The 18,434-nt window shown below is 34.5% G+C and overlaps 2 protein-coding genes across 3 annotated transcripts; both read right to left on the bottom strand.

The window, feature by feature from the left end:
- Positions 1 to 4,609: 4,609 nt before the first annotated feature.
- On the bottom strand, positions 4,610 to 5,493 carry LOC100265557 (gibberellin-regulated protein 11). The gene is made up of 4 exons (XM_002267576.4): positions 5,356 to 5,493; positions 5,219 to 5,263; positions 5,070 to 5,112; positions 4,610 to 4,968 (listed from the first exon to the last, which is right to left on the bottom strand). The coding sequence occupies exons 1-4, from the start codon at positions 5,407 to 5,409 to the stop codon at positions 4,784 to 4,786; spliced, it is 327 nt and encodes a 108-aa protein (XP_002267612.1). The 5' UTR covers positions 5,410 to 5,493; the 3' UTR covers positions 4,610 to 4,783.
- Positions 5,494 to 7,463: 1,970 nt separating this feature from the next.
- LOC100258814 (uncharacterized) lies at positions 7,464 to 18,067 on the bottom strand. 2 transcript variants are annotated; one of them, XM_010654855.3, is made up of 18 exons: positions 17,852 to 18,067; positions 17,503 to 17,794; positions 14,408 to 14,620; positions 13,928 to 13,986; positions 13,515 to 13,652; positions 12,835 to 12,909; positions 12,629 to 12,712; positions 12,467 to 12,528; positions 12,160 to 12,229; positions 9,834 to 9,909; positions 9,597 to 9,727; positions 8,891 to 8,950; positions 8,707 to 8,781; positions 8,507 to 8,611; positions 8,331 to 8,426; positions 8,152 to 8,232; positions 7,967 to 8,068; positions 7,464 to 7,889 (listed from the first exon to the last, which is right to left on the bottom strand). In XM_010654855.3, exons 1-18 carry the CDS (start codon positions 17,897 to 17,899, stop codon positions 7,821 to 7,823), a joined length of 1,836 nt encoding a protein of 611 aa, XP_010653157.1. In that variant the 5' UTR covers positions 17,900 to 18,067; the 3' UTR covers positions 7,464 to 7,820. The 2 variants fall into 2 exon arrangements, with proteins under 2 accessions (XP_010653157.1, XP_010653154.1); XM_010654852.3 differs by having other exon boundaries at positions 17,503 to 18,066.
- Positions 18,068 to 18,434: the final 367 nt, after the last annotated feature.

Below are 18,434 nucleotides of genomic sequence, written 5' to 3'. Positions count from 1 at the left end.
ACACTAAGGACATATAAGATTGCTTATATGGAAGATTCTACCACTTGCTATTTGAGTAAGAGCACAAAGCATATTGGGCAATAAAAAAAGCACTTTGACTTGAACAAAGTAGGAGAACAAAGAAGGTTAGAATTAAATGAATTGGATGAGCTAAGGAATGATACTTTTTATAATTCAAAATTTCTTAAAAGGAGAACTAAGGCTTTCCATGATAAATTTATTTTGAAAAAAGCCCATTTCCCTAAACAAAAAGTACTTCTTTACACTTCCATATTGCATTTATTTCTTCGAAAGTTGAGTAAATGGCATGGAACTCTCATTCTAAAGTAAGTGTTTCCAAGTGAAGCTATAAAGGTATTTAATCTTCAAAATAACTAAAAATTCAAGATAAATAGGCAAAGATTGAAGCCTTTCATTGAAGGTTATGAGATGAATGAGGGTCATTACTTCTTGATAGTTTAGACAATGAGAAAAAAACCTAATAGTAAGAAGGTTAGTACCACTTTTTGTACCATAGTATGATAGGTTGAGCCTTGTCCTCATTTTTTATCTTTATTTTTATACATTTTATTTAATTTGAGAGTGTTTTCACATTTTCTTGACAAGTTTATGAAGCATGCAAGAAGGATTGTTGACACATCAATAGTGTCATTTAAGGATTTAAGAAAGTGAACTAATTGTGTATGCACCTTTAGAGATGTCGAAGTGAAGTGGAGATATGATAGAATAAATTGGTGAAGTATTGAAGAAAATGATGCAATTCGAATACACATTATCCAGGAAGGAAGCCAATTAAGAAAGGGCAAAGTAAAGGTAAAAGTGTGTCATGTCTAAGCAACCTTACGTTCACCTATGTGTAATCACAACTGAAGAGGTTTCTTATGCATAGTCATGCTTGAATAAGATTGCTTATAAGTAATCATGCTTAAGGAAAGGAAAATTGAGCAAAGTTGTGAATCTCACATAAATACAGTGTTGAGCAAAGCCTTACAATGCATAATCATTTCCTACTCAAAGTTGCATAATCAAAATTCTTTGAAAAGTTGGTGAATGTGTAAATTGGAGCATGACTACATGTATGACTATCTGAAACACTCTTGTAATTCTTCTTAAAACACAAAGGATTTCTTTGTGTTAGTTCACTTTAGATAAGGTATAAAGGATTTTTATTTAAGTACTAGTAATTCTTAGAAAGACCTCAATCACAAGTTAACTTGATTTGATCTTCTACTAATGAATTTATAGTCGAATATATAAAATGGATACGAGCTATGAATGTTTAAAATTGAAAACTAAATTAACCAATGGATTTAATAGGTTTAAGAAATATGTGGTCCAAAGTAACAAATCTAAGTTTTGGATGCAATATTGATCTTCAAATCTAATTTGATCTCTAATAACCTTGATCATAAACTCTAAATTTTATAATGTTTTCTTCTTTCTAAGGATTTAGCTATAGATTATGAAACCTCTGGATACTTCTTTTTTATTTTTTTATTAATTTACTAAATATCTAGAAAATCTTTTCTTTTCATATTTTTATCTATTAGCCCAAGAGTTCTCGTAATCATGTTTTGATGATTACAAAACAAGTTTAATTATACTAGCAAGTTTAAATCAAATGAAGTTTTCAAGCTCTAATGACAAATCCTAACAAAAACTCAAGCAACCTTGGAAGAAAATTAAATGACATGAAGATATGTATTTCTTGAAGATCTAAAGCATCTAGGAAATCTATAAGATAGTTTTATTTGGTACACTTAAGTCTAAATTCATTTTTCATGCACTTAAAAATTGTTTTCCTCATCATTGCTTAAACTTAAAATCGAAGTTTATCATGAAATTGGATGAATATGTATTTTAACTCAAAACATTAGGTCTAATTCTTTCTAAACTATCTTATAAAGGTTTATAAAGGTGTTATATAAGTTACTTAAAGTGCTGAATAAAAAATCAGAAGTTTTTTTTTTTTCAACCAATCATGGGTGTCATAAACTGATCAAATTAGTTGGGGAACCGATTCAACTAGGTGGGCTCGCCCGTTCAAGGACTAGTTGAGGATGCACAATTTTTGTTGTCTTCTAGTAGTCGGTATATCATTGGTTGAGGTTTTGGCTTTCCTAATTAAGGCTAATTGAACTTCAAAAATGCTAACAGTCACTTGCAGTGCATTAAATGCACCAACGACTAATCTATCAATAGAACCAAAGTTCTACTAGTCAAGTCCATTTTTTGTGGTTTTTAGTGTCCGATGTTATTTTCTATAAATTGGAGAGCTTCATTGCATTTACTAATAATAGAGCACCAATATTGAATTGAAATACACTTACTTTCTCTTTCAAAGTTCTACATTTAAGTGCATTGAATTCAAACTTGCAAATTCCTTTAGTTCACCTTTGAAATCCATCCTAAGTTATTGTGTATTGTGAGTTACATTTGTTCTAGGATTAGAAGCATTAAAACCTCTCCTACTTATTCATTTTTTTTTAGTGAAAAGACTTTAACTTAATGGAATACTTGAAGGGATTGTAGTGTCCATTAAAGCTGATGAATCCAATTGTAAAACTTGAAAGCTTGTGTTGGAAGGTTTGAATAGTGAAACCCTCATTTGGTTAGGACCTTGAGGAAAGAGAATGTAGGCGAGTTGTAGAACTATTATATAAAGAGTTTGCATATTTCTTCTCTCTACTTTTTACTCATTTATTATACTATTTATTTATTACTTGTCTTTTGCATTTAATTAATCATTTTCAATAAAAATTTAAATACCCGATAATTCACCACCCCCTCTCCTCTTGGTGTTACTCTTAATCTAATTATCTCACATTATTCTCATTTATTTTAATTAGGGTTTTATGTAATCTTAACAAATAATTCATCTTTTTCATCTAAACTAACTAAACGTATTAGTGTTAATTAGAGGACTATAACTTGGATAATATGGTTTTTTATTAAATGTTATCATATATTTTAGTTTCAATATTTATTACTTGCTTCCACTAACATGGTTCGTGTAACATTCTAGTGAACCACCATAGTTGCAATATCCAACACATATATAAATGGGGAGTGGCAAGTAAACCAACAAATACATCATATACTATATAGCCATGAAGTGAATGTCATAATGATTGGCTCTAAAGGTTATTGTGTAGTTTAAAAGTGGGGATACTTAAAGACAACATCTAACATGTTGCATTAGGGTTAATACCTTTGGGGAATAGTCCTATGTAATGTGGTCTAATAAGTGTTATTTAGTATTCTTATTGTAATTTTCCTACTTAATTAATGTAAATCTTTTTAACCCTTGTAATTCTAATTAACAATGAACCAGGCCAGGAAAGTTCCCAATAAATTGACTTGGAGTGCATTTGGTTTTTTTTTAAAAAAATATATATATATTTTTGGCATTTCTAATACTTGAAAATTTTTATTTTTCAAATATTAGAAAGACTAAAAATACTTCCTAAAATCACTACCAAATGCGCTCTTATTTTCCTAACTAGTTTAATTGTCTATGATTTACTATTCCTCTTTTCCTAATCTTCATTTGGGTGCTAGTTTGGTGATTTAAAAATCTTGAGTCCAAGTATAGAAAGAAACCTAGGTTATGTCAAGTAAGGATGTAAGTGAAAACCAAACAACTCAAATAACGGATCCAATCAACCAAAATTGATCAAATTGATTCAATTTTAAATAACCATAAAGATCAATTTGATTTGAAAATTTTAAAAATCAATTTTATCAGTTAAGCTTTCTATTTCCTTGTCAAAATAGAACTAAACGGACATTTTAAAACTTTCATCTCTTGTGATTTAGAATCGTTTAATATTTGGTTGTTTTATATTTATTATTCTATATATTTTATACTCTATTAAAGTAATTCATTATTATTAAAACAATTTTAAAATAAATTCATTAATTTTGGGATAAAAATTTTAAACGTATTTCAAATTTTAAACCCAGATTGGTTTTAATTACTTTTTAAAATGAATTAGACTTAGGGCATAAATTAACTCACATCTAGCCAATTATTCAAATCAAATATGCTTGTTCAACTAATTTTTTCTCCAAAAGCCCATTGAACCATACCTTTTTGCACTCCTAATATAAAGGGTCAATATGCCTAGTCGCCCAAAAAAAAAAGGATAGGAGAGAAATCTCTCTGGCACACTACTCTATCTAGAAGAATTAGAATATCAAGGGACGATGACTAACTCTTCCCATATGATTAAATTGACAATTTTGAACATTAAGTTGCTCCGTCATGTTCACTTATCAAGCCAGTAGGTTAATTTAAAACAGTGTCTTTTTTTCTTTATGTAAACATTGCCCCCACAACTTTAAAATACACCTGCATAATGGAGTAGCAGCTAATCACATAGAGAGTTATCTATCATCCTTGCAGGGAAACCATTTCTTTATCAACTGCTTGGGCAAGTCCAAGCCCATTACTTTGCTTGAAATGAGGATGGATTGCAGGTTTCAGACGCAGGCAGCTAAGAAGTTTGGGCCAGCCTGAGATTATACTGATGTGCATTATCAGCCGACATGTTGGCTCAGTGGCATCATGGGATGAAATTATGTCTGAAACTATCATTGAAGAGCATTTTGAAGGAGAGATGTTTTCATTAATTAGCTTACTATAATAACATAATATAGAACTCAAACCCAGCCACTTGTAGCCTTAAACTATCCCAACAACAAACACACATATTACACAAAAAACTACCATCTATTATACTTAAGTTATGGGGTGTCGGCCGTTCCATGAAGGGAAGGCCTAAGGGCACTTGGGCTTGTTGCCGTGGGTGGTCATCTCGGTGTAGCAAGTCCCACACATTTCTCTGTTTCCATAGGTGCCTGGAGGAACGCATTTGCACCTAACACAGCACGTCCCACATGCTCTGGTGCAAACGTTCGGTCTTGAGTGCAAACTGCACCTCTCCTTGCACAGCCCTCCACAGTCTGCCATTTTTACATACCCAACCAAATTAATACGTCTTTCTCCACCTAAGAGAAACTCATAGCTCTACCCAAAAAATGATTTAAAGAAGAAAGAAAAATACCCAAGAAAGGCAGAAGCCTCCTGCCAGCTGATCCTTTGACCGCCTGAAAGGTGAGATAACAAAGAAAACACAAAGTTAAATAAATAGAGGACGAGTGAGAAAGGAAGAAGGAAAGAGAGATGGAGGCGGCAGTGGTTGTGGTGGTGAACCTGATTATGTTGATGTTCGAATATGTTATTATCATCAGATGAAGCCTGCATGCACCCACATACATGATCAAGTGCAAAGTCAGAAAAAATCAATAAACTGCGATCCGGAAAACCCATTTTTGAATCCAAAGGAATACCTCAGCAATGCAGAAGAGCATAATAGTCACGAGAAGAAGCACGCGTATACCCATTGCTTCTAACACTCACTACCAGCTGCCACCACACTTCACCCACCGTTCCCCTTCACTGCCTTTTTATAGCCTTTTCATTTATAATCTAATTCCAAAATTGCCCATGTTTTCTGTTTAATTAATTTTATTCAAAAACATTACAATTTTTAAAATAATTTAATATAAAAATTAGATAAATATTATTTTTTATAAAATCTTTATTTTAATTTATATAAAAAATTATTTCATATTCAAAAAAAAAATCATAATATCAATATTGTTTTAAAAAATATATAATTTGATATTAATTTTATCTTCTAATTAAAGTAAAATAGAAAAAGTTATCCTAAACGACCGATGTCTACCTACCTTATGTCAATTTTAAAAAAACCAAAGGAAGAGGGCCGGAAAAAAAAATAAAATAAAATAAATAAAAGGAGGAGGAAATTAGTGGCACCAGGCCCCGAGGCTTTATCCCTAAAATTAACAACTATTTAAAGTTATTATTACAGTCAAAAAGTGGCAATGGGGCGAATATTGTAGACAAAAAGAGACGAAGAAGCCCATCCTTACCTTGGGAGTACATGCGATGGGCCATGTCAGAGAAAAGGTCGTTTTAAATCCAAAATGTAGATAAGGTGTTTGTCAAAATGCATTTTAAGGCAGGGGTATGAGACTAGGAGTAGATATGATTTGGGCTTTTGTAAGCTACTTCGTTTTAATGTGGAAGCGGCGGGAGTTTCCAGAGAAGACAGCTGGAGTAGAGTTGGATGGATATGGAAATTTAGGGAAAGGGTGACACGGAACTCGCAGCACCGTCCTCTTCCTTCCGGTTAAAATGAAAAAAAAAAAAAAGGTGGGTGCGGGAAAGGCAGCAATCCCATAACTGCAGAGACCGCGTCACGCTCTCTCACTCCTGCTACCGCTAGTGGTGTTGAGCTGGAGCCTGCTAGCACCTTTATTCACAAATCCATTTCCCTTGTAACGTGTCACTTCAATATGTACGCTCCTCGTTACTCACTGCTCACTTCGGATTTCGCTTCTCCATTATTTAATAATAAAATTCTTTCACCTTTCGCCGTACAATCCACTACACAAAAGTCGAAGAGTTCAAGTTTGTTTTCACAACAAATGAAATGCAAGCCTTTATTTAAAAAAAGAAAGAAAAAACATTTTTCTTTTTCCTTTTCTGTTTTGTTTCAGACGAGTAAATATTATTTCAACCTTTCAGTTTTAACTTCTTACACCCAAACTCTTCAAGGCCAATAAATTCCTACATTTAACACTCATAATTTAATGATATTAAGTATCGGAGTCACATTCAATATTCATGATTTTATGGTCAGAGTGAGGTGTCGGTGGCCACTTTTGGTCCCCCATTGTCACTCCCAGCATGACCCAATCCAGACTAGCAATCTCAGAATGAGGCATATTGCTAGGTTCAATGTACATAAAACGGCCATATCTTAATTGGATTAGCTTGAATATATTTGATGATTTCACTTGCCTCAATTTGAATCAAACTTTGTATAAATGTAGCTAAAAGAATCATTTTACATACCAAATGTCAAGCAAGCATCTATCCTCTGCTGGAAATTCCAGATTCAGCTCTCGATCCGACCAAAAGGATGCATTATCTACTTTTGCCTACATAACTTTCCTAATTCATCTCATAACATAATAATCCGGTAAAGTAAGATAGGCCATCCCTATGAGGTGCCCAAATATATCTTGAATTTGTTGCAATATCTTAAATATTGTTATTGGAATGCGTGTTCCTCAGCTACCAAATAATCTATAATCATCATTGTGGCTTACTGGACTGCCACTCAATCATATAAGGTTTAAGTAGTGCTACTCTTCCAAAGGTTCACTCTTTGCATTCTCAAACTTGCACCAAGCCACCAACTCTTGCCAACATTCACACAATTTTAGAACCGTCAAACCAAACATAAAGCCCCAACATGAGAGAACACCATAAGGCTAGGAAGATCATATCCATTACCTAAGAGATTGATACTGTAAACTAAAGAAGCAGCAATGCTAATAGCAGACAATACTAAATTGCACAAACATGACTAGTAAAGACCGTTATCACTTGATTATATCATCAAAATTATGACAGAAATAAGCTTGTACTAATTTAAAATTCTCTATCTAGCCATCTAGGTCATGAAACAAAAACGGAAAAAGCACAAAAAAATAAAAAATAAAAAATAAAATAAAAGGCCGAAGGAAGTGATGAAGCTAACTATAATTCCTCAACGTCAAAATTTCCAACATTTCTTTAAATAATGGATGTGGGTTGAACTCAGGAATTTGAACCAAGAATATGGAGTTCTTACCAATCCTTGCCGCAAGTAGGATGAACCAAAGTATGGTCTTGTCTTAATATATTAACACAAAAATATCTACTTCTTGAGTGAAGTCATCTAGAAAAAAATGTTGACTTCCTTTTCACTCATTTCATATACATGATCTCTTGCATCTGTCAGAGCACTCTGCATGGAAGTTAAAGTTTGTTATATATAGCTATATACACTACAAACAGGAAAAACAAAACAGAAAAGGAATTTACTTGTCCAAATTTTGTGAGGAAGTTGCTCGCAAGGTTTAGAGACGTGACTGCCACATCTTCATTAGCCTTGAGTGCTTGAGCAATGGCAAATGCCCCTTCATCCTGTTCACAAAATTACAGTGAGATGCTGCTGCAATGCGCTACTGTCTTGTGAAAAAGAATTTCAAGAAAACCAAAGCCCATACTCTTATTTCATTAAACCCTAAATCAAGTGAAGCTAAAGCCTCATTAACAACTTTCATGCTGCGAGCTAGACAGACTGCACCCTGCAAATAAATGTAATGCAAGGACAAATAAGTAACGTACGATTAACACAAATGATCCAGATTTCATAATGACATCGACACTATCTACAAGAACTTACTTCATCTCTAAGCCCATTTGCCCGCAAGTCCAGAGTTGAAATGGTAGTGTTATACTTTAAAGTATCTGCAATGAACTCTGCACCCTTTGCTCCAATCTGCAAGATATTTCCATTATTCACTATCAAAGAAATGGTCAAGCTTTAGGACTTTAACCAATCCGCATCATCTAGATTACCTGACACCAACCAAGCTTCAGGGTTTTGATCTTCCCATGAAACTTCAGAACTTCAGATAAAGCCTTTGCTCCTTCAGGCCCTATGGGATTATAACCTAATTCCAACTGAGAGAGAGAGAAAGAGAGAGAGAGAGGATCTGTTGTCATTAACCCGAAAAGGAAAAAACTAAAATACATAAAAATAAAAATGGAGAACTCACAGTTGTAATGACTGTATTGTCTTTCAATACTCCAGCTATTTTACTCACACCCTTTGCATGGATGTTATTTCCCCCCTGTAAAAATTATCATCATCCACCATCTTAACAAATCATTTGTCTAAAATCCTCTCTAAGAACTGACACATGTATAAGAACAGATTACAAACAAGCATGGACTTCTCACCAGGTCTATAGTTGCTATTGAGCGGTTTTCCTTCAAAGCATCTGCGATTTTTTCCGCTCCCTGATACATTTCAGGAGTTAAGGATCAATACACAACTCACATAACTGTTTAGCTCAAACTGTCTTTTAGAACATTGACAATCCATCCACAAATTCCTACTTTGAGAAATTATTTAGATTATTTTCTTCCATTCTTACTTTTGAGTTTTTGGATGCTGCAAATATTATGACCAGTTACCACTCAGATTTTTAATTTCCATTTTAAGACTATGAATTCCCTTTTCTTTCTCTATTTTTTTGGCAACCAAATACAACAACTAAGATGGGATAAATACCATGAATTGGTACTTTATTTGATAATTGATACTAAAATCCTTGAATAGTTGTTAGATACAAATTAAACAATCGAATATTATGAAATCCAATGAAGCTAACATTTCTGTTACCATTGTGAGCCATTGTTACTTTCTCATCTTCAAGTTATTAAAAAACCAGCAAGATCAAAATCATGAGAATAGATGAAAGATTGCAGCATGATTCATTGCAAAAACCTTCCAACAGAAAAACAACAAGTAATGTTGATATTGATCCTTGCCCGAGTAGAATTAAAAAACTCTACTAAAGTTATTAAAAGCAGAAACATAGAACTTGATGTAATTAATAACTGCATAAACTGTATTATTGAAGTGACTGAAAAATGTCAACACCTCATCTCCAATGTCATTCATGTAAAGATTCAACCATAGCAAACTCTTGGCTTTCTTGATATATTCAGCAACGTGAAAAGCACCTCTGGAGCTAATTTCATTGTTGCCAATGTCTAGAAGTGTAAGTTTTCCTGAGGAGTAACTATGCATGTCAGATTAACTGCAACACATGGACATGCAGGTCAAGAAGCATACAAATCTGATAACTGAAACAACATCAGTATAGAAAAAACAAACCTTTATGTGAAGATAATCCAGACATCAAAACACGGACTCCTTCATCTCCAATAGAATTTCCATGTAAATGAAGTTCCTGAACATACAATCTAGCTATAAATCTCATAGCCATACAAAAAGAACATTGTGTTTACCTATTACAAGCCCTGATGTGCAGTAGAGCCATTCCATGATAGGTGCACATAGAAGACAATAAATGGATTATTCAACCTTTCTTAGTAAGATTAAGATAGCATTTGATCAAAATATTAGGTGCCAATTAGAAGGGGAAAGGCTGGGTCCAACACCTGGGCCTTAACTTAGGACACTAATGATGGTTTAAGTTTCTCTTCAAACTTACAATAGTCAGTTTAGGTTTAGATGAGTCTCTTGTTAAGTTTCTATTTTAAGGAGTGGCTGACTTTTGTCAAGTTTCCATTTCTTCTAGCTCTTAATATTATATAAGGAAGTTTCTATTTCTTGTAGCTTCTAAATAATATTCTTTTCTTACCTCTTCTCCTATTCTTGCAAGGAAAGATTAGGAATTAAGAAATAAGAAAGAAAATCATAAAAGTCTATATACCGAAGTAGTCTTGAAAAGTAGAGAACAAGAATTTTAATAAAAGTTGCAGCATCATCTATCATTCTCTTCTTGAGAGTGTGATTACCTTCATCTTCAATGTGATGCTTAGAAAACCAAGTGTGATTGCCTAAGAACCTTGTGTGACTGCTAAAGATATATCTTTTCTTTTCTTTCCTTTTCTTTTATCATCTTTAACCTCTCATATCATTTTACAGCAAAGAAACAATTTCTACAGTGCTGGATCAGGCCCTCTTAGTCTCACACTGACTGATGGTCTAAACTGGAATAGGATTCTACTTGACCGAGCTCAGGCTTTCTTGTATATTTTAGAAGCAAAGATAGTGAAATGGACATATTCGCTCATTATGTTGATCCAACCTCTGCAAATTTCATGAATGCCAAGAATTATTTCCATTTTTTTTATTAAGTAAAATTCAATAAGTTGATCTCGCAAACCATTATGGCCAAAAAATATTTGCACCTATGATCAACCCAAGTTTAACCTGAAGTTGAAGCTTAAAGTGCATCTCCCAAAAAGAAATTTTTTTTTTTAATAGGCAAAGAAATATATTAAAGAGCATCTACCAGAGAGACACCCAACCCAAGTACAAAAGAAGTATACACAAAGTGCCAAAATCCTAACAAGAAAAGTAAAACATGAAGGAACTGACAAGGGCTAAAGCCAGTAAAGCCTTTCTAACTTATTTGCATACACCAAAATAAACAGAGCAGGACCATTTTCTAAACCATCTTGCTCCACTTTCCCACCACTTTGCTGTGTCATCCTAACAGTAGCTCTTTCATTGACCAACTAAATACCTAGTGAAACCCAAACAATAAGAGCATAAGACCACAAAGCAAATGAGATTTATCGCAGCAGCTAAGAATGTCGTTCGCCAACTCCTGAACCATACATAGGCAACTGATCGCTACACATGAGATAGCCCACTGAAAGGATCTTTTCTACACTGCCTTCTAAGTAAAGAAGTAACATCTAGGGGAATGCAGGAGTTCAACATTCCCTTAGCAGCAACATGAGAAGAGCAACCAGTCCCAGAAGACAAACATGAGTAAAACAACCTTACAGAAAAGTATCCCTCCTGCAAGCTCTGCCAAACCAGCCTATTCTCCCCCATCCCTTGTAGGGCTGCAGCATGGTTGCACTAAAGGAAGCTTGCTATTAAGTCAACACCCCCAATTATGAGACCTCCACTACCACAACCCTGCAACAAAAGATCTTGTGGGAAGCGAATATCAACAAGTCGGAAAATGCTTGCTTAGAGGACCCTCACCACACCAACTATCAATTGGAAAACTGGTATAAAAACCATTTCCCATGGAAATACTAGTTCTATGCCAAAACTCCTCCCATAAAATGCAAATAGTGACATGAAATATTTCCTGCACTTTCCCCCAATGGGATAACCTCGGCTTGTAAAGAGCACCATTTTGTTGTCTCTACTAGGACTCAAATCTGGAACCTTCCATAATCTCACCTCAAACTCCTGCCACTTGAACCAGGCCTTAAGAGCTTTGCTTCATAGGTTTATTATACATTAATAGTTTTAATGAGCCTTCTAGATTGATTTTATTTTTATTTTTTTCAGGTGCATTGTGTTATTTTTACCATATTAGATTTGAAGACCAAATTAAAACAACGCATAAATGCCCTTCAAAGTCAAAAACAATCTCAACAGTCATTAACTTGTCAAGTAAAAACAGGAAGGAAAAAAAAAAAGAGGTGGAAGTGAAAGAGAAATGTACCCTCAAAGACTTATTCGCTTCAAGCCCTTTCGCCAGAGCGGCAACCCCCAGAGCACCACCATAGTTGCCACTTAATCAACAACAAAATGTTATTTAGAACCAAAATATAAAAAAAAATTAAAATTAAAAGTGAAAAAGACAGCATTGATAGATAAAAAAATTATTTTAAAACTGTTGCAAACAGTTGACATATCAAGCTAATTCCCCCATAAGTTAATAACAAATACAAGGGAGAAGTTGCATTAGAGCAGCAGGGAAGAAGGAAAGAAGAGGGGAAAGGGACAACAAATACAAGAACTTTACTCACTTGAGATGAATATTTCTTATAGTGTTATTCTCAAGAAGCGCTCCACCAAGACTTGTAAATCCCTACCTCCATTTCCAAAATGAAAATCAAATAGAATTAATTCTGAGACTGTTGGCTCAGTTACAACTAGAATCTTAGTATATGGTAAGATCAACTGCATACAGAATAATCAATCATATTGTTGTTAAGCTCAACGATACGCAAGCTTGAATTTTTCTTCAACATCTCTGCAATAGCCTTTGCCCCCTACATAGAAAAGTGGACAGAATTTAAGGCACATCACCACTAAAGAGGCCTTTGGTTCTAAATTGGAAACCTAAAGACAGCATATTTAGTAGAATACCAGTTTTGAGGCAAAAAGTACTAACCTCATCCCCCAGGTCAGCACTGTTTAGTTGAAGCTTTTGAATACCAGCATTATCAATCAATATATCACATAGGCACTGTCGGCAAGGCAAGGTATATAAGATATAAACTTCAGAATCTAAAAAAGACGTAGCAATAACCTTCAGAATCTAACAAATACTTAGCAATAATCTAAAGGTGAAAAAATTGAAGGCCATGAAGAACCCTCACATAAGGTTGGATATTACATGATGCAGCCAAAATTGCTACATATGTATCCTCAAGACGATCCTCATAACTACATCATACCAAGGAGTTACAGAGTGGTGCTGAGAGACTTTTCTTTTTTGGTCAAAGGGAAGTAGGCCACACAACAGCAATAGCCCTTCCCACAACCACAAACCACTCCCTTCTCCACTCAATGAAGGCAGAATTGATTCCAGGTTTCGGAAGCAACTCCAAGAGACCTTACAAGCAGGTAAGCTAACAAATTCTACTGATGTTAGAAGATACATATCAGTTGGTGAAATCCCAAGAAAATGTGATTCCATTAGACACAAAAGGAGGACTATCAATTACTCAACTCAAAGTACATTCTGGAGATTCATAAAATATAATTTCAATGTTCCTATAAGAAAAAATGGAATTAGCTTTTACAATATCCAAAAAATTTCAAGTTTCACAACAGAGGACCTGAGCAGACCTTAGCTCCTTCATCCCCAATAGGGTTCCCTGAAAGATCAAGGGTCTTTAACACAATGTTTGATTGAAGAACACCATCAAAGGCTTTCAATCCAGCTGCAGTTATTCCATTAGCAGCAAAACTCACTTCCTCCGCATTCTGAGACACATGGGAAGACACATTCAGTAAACTTGTTCTCTGTGACTGCATCCAAACTCTCCCAATGTAGATTAAAAAAAAAAGGTTCATCATAAAGAAAGCATAGTCACCTACAAAATATAAATAATTAACGGCAACACAAAAGTGAATAACAACAAAAGTATTGAAGTGGAGGTTATAGGGATAGAAGCATTTGAAGCCACTAAACTCAACCAAACATTCATCCCAATTAGTAATGTTCAGCTACTTGAATAAATAAATAAATGAACTCCAACCTGATTGTAGGCTAAGCTCTCAGCAAGAAAAAAGAGTCCTTCATCTCCAAAATTTCGTCCTGCCAAAATTACTTGTGGGGTCAAACTACATTTTTACCCATTAGTTCTTATGCTAGTTTAAAGTATCATGCAGGCACAAAATAGTGACATTGTATTCATCTTTCTCAGAAGACAAAAGAAATAGCAAAGGAAAGCAAAAGAGGATCTTATCAACCATATTTCGGATATTGAAAAATTGAGGATCAAGATGACTGGTGAACAAGCTAACATGAACAAATAAGATATCCAGATTGTCTAACTGACAGGCTATCTACTAGAGCAAGTTAAACAAAGAAAGGAAGACAAAAAATACACACGCATACAAATTAAGAAGCCTTGGAAGTTCTCACAACCATGTCTAGGAAAATCAGCAGCATGTATAAGTACTGAAGGATCTCAAATGACAATTTACTTCTATCTTTATCTATCCAACCAGCATACCTGACATGTCAACACTTCCAAATGACCTAATTTCTTTGGCAAATTCATTGAGCTTCTGCTTGGACTCTCTGTCAAACTTTGCAGTGAGACCTGCTAGCAAATTTGTACCTGGGGCAAAGGACCATTTCACTCCTGGTGAGGAGGATTTCTTTTCTAGTGATGAAGACCTTGATGATTTTGGCAGCAGAATCTTCTCCACCAATCTCCATAAAACTGTAAGCTGAAGACATAAATTAGTACACTCATTGAGAAATTTTCCCCTTTTTCATGATGAAAAGGTTGGGCTTGCATCCACAAAATCATGGAATAAAGATTGACAGTTCTAATTAAAGGTTAAAACTGGGTGAGAATGCCACATGAGATTCAAGCACATCAGAGACTATTGATATGTATTAAACACTCTTTCCAGCAGCATACCCAAAAATACATTTACTTCTTGGTAAAAGTGTAAAAATGTTTGACTGTTTTTGGAGCTATTGTCTAGGAGAATTAGTTGTGATATGTTTGGTTGGCAGGCGTACAAATCAGGGATAGTTATATCCTATTTTAAATTAGTTTTCTATTCAGGATCACCATTGTAAAGCCTATTTATTTTGTACCAGCCATATTCAATAATTTTTCCTATAAATAAAAATTAAGTTTTTCCCCAACCTAATTTCATGGTATCAGAGTAACATTTGATCCTAGGCATTTATCCATGGTTCAAAGTCGCAATATCGGTCATTAACTCGGGAGGTCCTAAGACATATTGGTCTTGGTATCGAGTGATACAAATTTAAAACTCAAAAAAATATAAAATAATTATGAAAATTTAAAAATATATATATATATATACACTAAAAATAATAAAATAAACATTTACTAGTGCAATATTGTTTCAATATTAAAATAGGCATTTGGATTAGTCTATAATAATATTTAGAATATTTTTTTATTTAATCAATCTATACTAAAGTTAATTAATTATAATTTTTAAAAGAATTATAACATTTAATTTAACATTGCTATTAAGTAATAGTTAAATTCTTATATTATTCCACTATCCAATTTTTGATACCCATATCTAATTTTATATTATTTTTAATATCAACATCTATAGTTTATTTATTTATTCATAAAAACCCAATGACCTAACATCCCATGGCTTCCATTTGCCTATTTGAGCTCAAAGACCCTTTCAATAGCAATTACCCATTACCCTATGATACCCATTTCCCCCCTCATGAGATGCCATGGATGAAGAGCAAAGAGGCTCCCAAAGGCATGTTACTACTCTCTCTCCTTCCACTTTTCTCCATCTTCATCCTTGTCCTTCTCCTCTCCATTGCTTTTCTCTCCTTCTTAGCACAAATACCAAAGGGCCATCATCATGATTGAGAGGAAAAGGTGTCACTACCATCACTGACTTCAACACTAAGTTTCTGCAACATCTCGGAGTCTTGAATTGTCCCAAAACTATAGAGTGATCTCCCAGTTGGCTGATCCGCTTGGCAATTCAACAAAATATCGAACTCGGTTATCAGTATCATATCAGACATGGACAAGGCAGATATAACTCGACCAAATCGTACCGGTCTCGGCCGAGATTTGAACCTTGCATCTATCATTCCTTTTTTTTTTTTTTTTGTGCATCTTCTCTCTTCTAAAACTGTATGTGTGATCACATTAGAAGTTACTAGAGAACAGACAACAAGAACTAAGCCTCAACATTTGATTCAACAATTTGTTCATGAATTTGTGAAGATGTTTGTTTATGGGAAATGGAAGTTTGGATAACTCACTAATTCCGTAAAACCACCCAAATAGGAGAATGAGATGATGTTTCAACACTTCACACATGGGAGGCAGAAAACTCCATGGTTATGGCATGGTTGATCAACTCAATGGAACCTCATACTGGCCAAACATACAATTTCTCATCAACAACAAAAGAGATGTGGGATGTTGTTGCCGAGACCTAATCAAACATGGGAAACACAGTTAAGATGTTTGAGATTAGAACTCAAATTCATGAGATGAAAACAGGGGAGCCAAAGTGTGAACAACTCAAATTCATGAGATGAAATAGGGGAGCCAAAGTGTGACCAAATATTAAAGTAAGTTAAGGGGTCTATGGTAGAAACTAGACTAGTACTGTGATGCTGAATGGGAATGCGCCAATGAAGATCATCCAACACATTGGAACTAGATGCAAGTTGAGTTTAGTTCACTGGGTATATTTACAATATATTTATAATGTTTACATTGAGAAAAGGAAAAGGAAAATACTCTATTCTAGGCCTTGAATTACTCTGCTAAATTAGCCACTAATCACTAGATATAAATCAGTTATTTAATCCGTCCCTAATTATGGGAAATAAATCATGAAGTAAATCAAGTCAACTGAAAAAAAATAAATAAATAAAACAAAACAAAACAAATTCCACTCAAATCTCAGCCTATTTAGGCCATATAATCGGCAATTACTACACCAATTCTCCAATGGTGACCAATCCTAATTTCCTATTGGCTTCATGTATTTCTTAAAAAGCTAACTAAACCAGTTATTCATCAGACCTTATTAGGAGTGCTAGTAGTGATTTTAGAAAGTGTTTCTAATCTTTATACTTCAAAAATAAATATTTTAAGTATTAGAAATGGTAGAAACACTTCCTAGAGAGTGCGTATGGCAGTGATTCTAGAGCACTCTAAATTTGCATAACAATTTAAAAACACTGCACTTATACTCAATCACCATCGATTCAGGACCAGCAACAATCTAAAGAGGTAAGCATATTGATATTTCATTCTCCCTGACTAGCAAGTTGCCAAAACTCCAGAAATCCGATCATTCTCATCCCACCTTTGCTGGTGAGTTGACAATCTCCATTGATATACATGATTCCAATCGTTCCCTAATCAAAAACTGTGTTAATCAACTCACACGAGGGTTTCGTAACAACACCTCTTCAATTATCATTCAATTAAGTCAAATTTTACATCCACCGTCCCACTTTCCCATTATTAAATTCTTCTATATATCATGCAGACCAAAACCAAAAACAAGCCAGAAAATTAGAACCGAAGCCAAAGCTATCGATCAGCAAAATCCATACCGAAAGTGACGGCGAAAAACAAACTGGCCGGAACAACAAACGAGGCAATCTCCCTAACGGGAACAGGGCTTAAAGGCCCTTGGCCTTGAGATTGCTTGAAAACTCTCCGACCACTGACCGGCCGCCTCGGAACTCCATCAGCCGTGGAAGCAGCCACTGTGACCAATGTCCTGAATCTATAATGCCTAATACTACTCACATAGACGCTAGTGGGTAAAAGCGCACAATAGCCCCACCATGAGCTGCCCAAAACCTGGCTCCGCAAATTCCGGGGGCGGGCACGATGTGAAATCTGCGAATCAGAGCAGAAGGTGAGATTCGGGCTTTGAGAGGAAGAGGAAGAGAGTACCATTGGGTGAGAGTAGAGGCAAATGGCGGAAGTGGAAGTGGAAGCCATGAATTTAGGTTAGATACGCATAAGGGAGATAGGTCGTTAAACTGCGGCGCAATGGACAGTGGAGTAATGAGCCGGTGTTGCAAAGAAGGGGATTAAGCGGCGGCTCTCCAGGCTGTTCTGACTTCTGAAACCAGGTCGAGGCTGTTCAAAATGCGAAGGGACTATAGACCATTCAGGTACCCAAAAAACTATGGTACCGGATCCCAGCCGTTGGATCGGGTGCAATCCTAAAAAACCACCGGTTTCTACTTTTTTTCTTTTTCTCCTTTATCTTATCCCACCTTAAATATATTTATAAAAATATATATTCATATGATATTTATTTTTAAAATGATATTATCCTATAAAAACAGATTCATATAATATTTATTTAATATAAAAAAAATAGTTTATCATAATTACTAATATGATAAGATTTATTTACCATACAAAAAATAATTTATCATAATAATTAATTATTTTTATAAGAAAATTATTTAGTTCATGTCATCTTAAAAAAAATATTTATTTCATATAGATGATGATAAATCATTTG

The sequence above is a fragment of the Vitis vinifera genome, chromosome 1 (genome assembly GCF_030704535.1).
Source record: "Vitis vinifera cultivar Pinot Noir 40024 chromosome 1, ASM3070453v1".
NCBI lineage: Eukaryota > Viridiplantae > Streptophyta > Magnoliopsida > Vitales > Vitaceae > Vitis > Vitis vinifera.
Note: the sequence above shows the minus strand (reverse complement) of the source record. Positions and strands in the feature narration are given on the sequence as shown.

Excerpts from the sequence above, each read along its gene's own strand:
- LOC100265557 (XM_002267576.4), bottom strand. The coding sequence starts at position 5,409 with ATGGGTATACGCGTGCTTCTTCTCGTGACTATTATGCTCTTCTGCATT. Across the intron at positions 5,113-5,218 it reads TCGAACATCAACATAATCAG|GCGGTCAAAGGATCAGCTGG; the intron begins GTTCACCACCAC and ends CTCACCTTTCAG. Across the intron at positions 4,969-5,069 it reads GAGGCTTCTGCCTTTCTTGG|ACTGTGGAGGGCTGTGCAAG; the intron begins GTATTTTTCTTT and ends TAAAAATGGCAG.
- LOC100258814 (XM_010654852.3), bottom strand. The coding sequence starts at position 17,899 with ATGGCTTCCACTTCCACTTCCGCCATTTGCCTCTACTCTCACCCAATG. Across the intron at positions 13,653-13,927 it reads AGAGCTTAGCCTACAATCAG|AATGCGGAGGAAGTGAGTTT; the intron begins GTTGGAGTTCAT and ends CATGTGTCTCAG. Across the intron at positions 12,230-12,466 it reads ATAAGAAATATTCATCTCAA|TGGCAACTATGGTGGTGCTC; the intron begins GTGAGTAAAGTT and ends TTGTTGATTAAG.